At 37.2% G+C, this 6283-nt stretch overlaps 1 protein-coding gene across 1 annotated transcript in view; it reads right to left on the bottom strand.

Annotated features, from left to right (window-relative positions):
- LOC107689141 (glutamate receptor 3-like) overlaps positions 1–2051 on the bottom strand; it is a 140766-nt gene extending 138715 nt beyond the window's left edge. The window contains exons 1-2 of the mRNA XM_016487054.1: positions 1806–2051; positions 1194–1352 (exon numbers count right to left, since the gene is read on the bottom strand). Of these exons, the coding sequence (XP_016342540.1) occupies positions 1194–1352; positions 1806–1884 (238 nt within the window). The 5' untranslated portion in view covers positions 1885–2051. The remainder of the gene's footprint in view (positions 1–1193; positions 1353–1805) is intronic.
- Between the last annotated feature and the right edge of the window lie 4232 nt (positions 2052–6283).

The following is a 6283-nucleotide window of genomic DNA, read 5'->3' as shown; positions in this document are numbered from 1 at the left end:
AAAAAAAATACCATCAGCCTTCCCAGTGGATAATTTTGTTTATATCTATTCACATCCTCCTCTCTAAATAGCAATATTGGTCGACCCCTTTTTAAAAAAAAAAAAAAGACCAGTGAGTGTACATATGAACAGTGAGTGTACAAAACCTAGTAGGTAATATTCAGTTCCTAAAAAAACAAAATATTTTGTTTGTGTTCCTCCAATAATTCCATGACAAACTCAGGTTGTGTAATCATTTATGCTATCTTTCTCTCACCTATCTGTACCTCTACAGTGCTGGGGTTATTCTGCGTTGCCAAGGGAACTTGCTTATGAATTCAAAGTGATTTTGACTCAGAAATACCGACAGACTGTGCCCACAAAGCACTTCTATCACTGAATGCTCATCCTCTTATTGCAACACTTTCACTTGCAAATCAGACTGGGCAAGCATGGGTGCCGCAAAAGAACTGTCATAATTACAAAGGGATTCAATCACAAAAACATCAAAGCAGAAATACAAAACGACTTGTCATGTACTAAGCAAGTGTGACGCTAAAGCCAACCACAAAGACTGAGGGGGAAAAAGCAAGAATTCTGATAATATCAGAAGTTTCTCAGTGAAGAAAACATGATGCTTAGAAAAAAGTAATATAAGCCCGAAACTATGAAATTCTCTCCTAGTCCCTCTGTGACCTCTCTACCCTGTCCGAACTCAAAACCCAGCTGAAAACACATCTCTTTGTGTTCTAAATTCAGTCGTATCTGTTCTTTCCTTGTATTTTTTTAACTCATATTTTGTGTCACGGTATGCCTTGCTGTATTTATGATTTGTGCTACTGTTAGTTATATTATTATCATTAATATCAAGCTATTTAATACCAATACATTTAATCTGAAGTCCACAATGAGGCTTGATGTTAATAGGTGGTGCACAACTGAAAGCAGTAACCGGATCATTACAAGATTATGGGATAATATATGGGGTAATAGAAACTCTCCACTGCAGAATAGCCTACTTCAGTGTTTCTCCACTTGTTACATTGCTGAATTAAGCTGAAATCTATCAAAGTAGTGACTGGTTTGTTACTGATGGATAAAGATTATGATTATCGCAGTTCATAGAAATGTTTCACAGATTTCCAGCAATTATTATAAGTCTCGTTCAGTCAGTGATATGAAGCAGCATCCAGGTAAAAGCTCATAGTACTCACATGCATGAGTGACAGAGAAACTGTTGGAGGACTCCAGGTTATCTACGTTGTAGTTGAGATGGAAGGGTTTCTCAGTCATGTTCTGATTGGTGTTGTAGAGCTGCACAGCGAATCTGAAAGCGCTGTGTTCTTGCACGGTGGAACGCATGAAGAGCCCACCTTTATGAAGACAAAACAGCAATGAATCAGAGACGATGCACAGATTTCATGCTTATAAAGACTGTATGAATATAAAACACCCGGCTTAAGCGTCAGATCCATTTAGACACATTTATAGATGTGTTCCAACATGGTTATACACGGACTCAATTCGATTCGCCTCCATTCGTAGGAAGGAACTTTCTCTTAAGTTTATGAAAAGCGATTGATAAGCTGACATGCATGCAGAGCGGAAAACCTAGACATTTTTTTGCAGAGATATAATCATAATCGTTTTATTATTTATGACAATTCTGTTTCGTATCATTGGCGATGATTCCTTAGATTGCATTAGTGCACTTAATACCGCGGGCAATAATACCGTCTTCATATATCACCTAAACATGCATATGCATCGAAACCAGACATCGACATACAAAGCTAAAGAAGTCAAGCATATCCGGACGGACTCACCGATATTGATTTGATTGGGGAAGGCAGCGATAGATGTGCCGAATAGCCATAATAAAAAAAGCAGCGCGCTTTGAGCCATTTTCGCCCCTGCCTCAAAAATCAAGCCTTAGAAAACGAACTGTTTGAGGAGAATCATAAACGCAGAAATCCAGCCGTGAGTGAAGCGGAGCGACTCGTGGAGAACAATTCTTCTGCATGTGAGGAGAGAGACAGACTGAGAGAGGGAGGGAGAGAGAGAGAGAGGAAGAGGGAGAGGGACTGGTGCTGAAGATGGTCGAGGCGACTGAGAGCATCACATCCAGAGTGAGTGCGAGCGGCTCCTCTAATTGGACCAGCAGGGCGATATTGATCAAACTTGAACTGACGTTGAAGAAGAAGATTTGGTAACACTTTCTATGAAGCCTGTAGATTTAATGCATGCGTTATAGAGGTTTTTCATAATGCATTATAGTAGCTTTCAGATTTGTTGACGAATTAACGGAGTCACATTTATAATGCATTATAACACTTAAATATTTATTTAATGAAGGTAATGCGTTTTAATGCACGCTATAAACAGTTAAATCTGCCCATAAAACGTTGCAGTGCATTATAATATGTTTAATGTTATGACATAAATAAATATACTGTATATTACAAGCAAATACAATTTCTCTGTTGCATTATAGGCCTATTATATTCATATAATTAACGTCATGGATAGTGCACATTGCAAGCAGACGTTTTTCATAAATGATTTTTAAGTACAGTTAATATAGCTATAGCTGATGTAACGCATGCCTGGTCTTGTGTTGTAATGCCTATCTAGAAATGACTAGGTTATTAGCCCAATGTAATAGCCTACATTCTATCTGAGCTGAGGTTATTCTCACTATTCACGAGAACATGCATCTGGTTGAGACGTCATGAAAGAATCAAAATGCATTGAGAAGCAGTTCCAGTACAAGTGGAAACCCACCGGCTAATATCACATTAAATGACCTCCTCAGCAGCACCATGTCAAGGGTTCGTGAAGTTTATTCAAAGCATGTAATTGTCTTAATTAAAACGCATTTGATATGTATCAGACATGCAGCCTTTTGATGTGTTTAGGTGAGTGCAATGCATTTATTTATTATCACGCAATCTACTAATCTATGTCGCCATGCAGTGACGCGACGCGACAAACCAAACGCTGTCATAATGATAGGCTACTGGATCTGCTGGCATTACATGCAGCGTTCGGTGCAGATGGGGTCACGTGGAAGGAAGACCGTATGATATTGTTTAGGAAGGTGCTGACGCGTAACCTGAAGCGCTTTAAATTGAGCACCATCGATCGCTTTGTTAGGAATCGTTCACCGTAGCGTCAAGGGCGTAGGTTTCAGCATGGGGGGTTGGGGGTGGGGGGTATGGGTTAAAGTGTGAACTGTTTTAGTAGAGTCCCGGGTCATGCTCACTTATAAGATTTATTTATTTGTTTGTTTGCTTATATATTTATTTTTGTGAAACGGTCTTTTGTGCTATACCATCTATGCAAAGTTGGTGCAATAAAGTAACATCATAGTTAAAAATTACTTGTTTACATAGGATATATATATATATATTATTTAGTCACTTATAGGCTATAGTTTGCCATAATTGTTCTAATTCAACATGCCACGGGAAGTCAATCTACCTTAAAATGTTCTTATATTGATATTATTTCTTACTCAACAGTTCATCAGGCTCTTAATGATTTAATCTATGCCATCTTTTGGAATATCTGAAGGTCATGTACCATAGTTCTTAACTGTAGCATTTGTTATAATAAGACTAGCCTATAAATCATTACCAGGCCAATAATGACTTTTTTTTGTTGTAATTAATCAATATAGCATTTGTTATGAAGAAACAACCGCCTGCACATTTAGAACCAATAGCTACAACATGCCACAGTTGTAATATAAATCCATAGGGACAAATCTATTCTCTTAACAGATTATCCAATATACATTTTACAAGAAGTTAGACAAAATTTTAAACAATAAATAAGCCTATAATAAAACTTGATAAATTCTAGTAAAGGTGGTCATGACTATAGTTTAAAAAGATTTTAATATATATGCCGGTTCAAGACTGTTTTCTCCTCTTTTCATCAGTCTTTTTAGTTTATTTGCCTTTTTTAGAAACTGTTCGACTTTCTCCATAGCATTTTAAAGTGGCTGTTTCTCTCAATAATTCAAGTAGATCACATATTTGACCATGAGCTTCGCGATAAGAATGGCTTGCGCAAATCGTATCACACTTCACGAGCGCGCTGGTGAATGCGCGCAGAGTATATAATGATTCGCACGACGCTCATAAACTGCGCTTCAATATTGCGCTGAGAACTGCTCCGTGCTCCGAAGGCGCGATTAAAATAATTAATTAATAGGCTTATTCGAGGTTTCCATTATTGTACTTACTTGGGTTGTACTTGCTAGTTTTGGTTATTGGTGGGGGGTATCCCCCTATCCCCCTATCCCCCCACAAACTGCCCCAGTGTAGAGTTATACTTTGAAGCGACTGGATTAACAACGGCGTGTAGTAAAGCAGTAATGTTACAATGTGGGTTTAAAAAGAGAAAACGGCTTAAAAAAGTGTTTTTAAGAGTTGAGCCTTGGGTGTTCAAACGCGACACAAACGCGCAAACAATATGGAGACCAATGACGCATGTGTACATAGACTAACAATTAATAACATGGCAGACGGAATGCAAGAATGCGCACTGTGTCAACGCCACAAAACACAATACAGTCTCTCACACAGACTGCTGAATAGTGTTAGTGAATTAGGAGAATAATGAATGTGGACTCAGCAAAGAGACCTTGTGTTTGGTTACGATGAGCCTTTTATATTGCAGCTATTATTGAGTCGGCTGCTGTCCATGGTGCTGAACACATTCGACTCCAGATTTGTAATTTCGTTTATTGTAGATTGATGATGTGGAAAGATTGCCCTGGAGTATACTTTATATTACAGTGTTCAATACTGTGTATTTACACAAGTGAGTACTGTGCAAGCCTGTGTACTGTGTAACTGCATGTAACTTTGCCCTGTCCCAACCCAATCAATGCACAATATCAAGTTATAATTACACATGAATCTATAGCACATCATTTCAATGCAGTTCAACATCTGTTATAACATTTGAGATTTTTTTGAGTCTTTTTTGAGATTTTTAACTAAGGCACTCATAGCCTTGCATTGTCTATCCTCTGTGTGTTTTTACCAATCGGAAGAACAATTCAAGGATGACAGTTCCATTTATCGTGGGCTGCAAAGCTCTACCAAAATGGAGTTTTTAATTGCATTGCAGACAGACAAGGCTTTAGCTATTGATACTAAAATTGGCTTGTGCCCCCAGTGCAGCATTGCAAAGGGAAACGTCATTGCAAGTTCCCTTCAACAGCAATCTTGCAATCACTAGCAAATGTGCTCACCAAAATGAGTAATAAAGAAGATGTAGTAGTTCATTTCAAAGCATTCTGTTTTTGGTCTTGGGAGATTTTAATTCCCCACCATCTCCTAAAACCAAGTACAGTGTTTCAAACTGGTTAATGAAAACTGATAATAAACAAAATTACAAATAAGACATACAGTATGCAGATATTCGTTTACGGTTTTTCTTCTGTATTAAAAACGATTTGTAAAATCTCTGAAACGTCTTAAGTTCAGTTCAGTTTTTCAGATTCTGTTGGTTATTTATTCAATGTCATTCATATGACAGGTAAGATCAAATGCATCTCTGTAGTCTTCTGTGGTTAGGCGACATGAAGTGTGTTTCTTGAAGGTGAGCATCCACACAGCAATATACAGTGCAATACTCTTCCCTACATTAATGTGTCAGAGTGGAGGAGCAAATCAGACCCCAGCATTGATTTTTCTGAGACTGTCATCATTGTCATTATGAGCACTTAGGTCATTCACCTTACCATCATCAACATATAAAATCTGATCCCATAATCATTAAAGGTTACAGTTTCATTGCTGCACCAAGGCAATAAAGGCAATTGATTAGATTTGAAGATATAAATAAGAATGTTTTCTAAATGATTAACAGACATACGGAAATGAATGGATTGGAAATCATAAAAACAAGCAAACAAAACATTGTTCTGTCAATCAATGACAACCACCCGTAGTTCAGTCTTACAAGTGGGAAGTAAACATTAAGAATGTGACTAAACATTCAAACACCTAACGATAAACACAACTGGAAGGTAGTCAAGTTAATTTTATTTGCATAACGCTTTTCACAATACAGATTATTTCAAAGCAGCTTCACAGAAATAGTGATGTAGTGAATAATGGATGGTTTCCAACCAGTTGAGATTTTCTAAAAGTCTTTTTCACATTATGTTAGTGTACGCTGCTAAAGTTGTATAATATATGTGTGTAAAATTGTCAATTGAAGTATTATGCCATTGCTAAAAAAAAAAATAAAATAAATAAAAAAAAAATATATATACTGTATA

Source organism: Sinocyclocheilus anshuiensis, unplaced genomic scaffold, assembly GCF_001515605.1.
Source record: "Sinocyclocheilus anshuiensis isolate Anshui unplaced genomic scaffold, SAMN03320099.WGS_v1.1 scaffold846, whole genome shotgun sequence".
Taxonomy (NCBI): Eukaryota; Metazoa; Chordata; class Actinopteri; order Cypriniformes; family Cyprinidae; genus Sinocyclocheilus; species Sinocyclocheilus anshuiensis.
The sequence above is the reverse complement of the archived record's forward strand: the minus strand, read 5'-3'. Positions and strand labels throughout refer to the sequence as shown.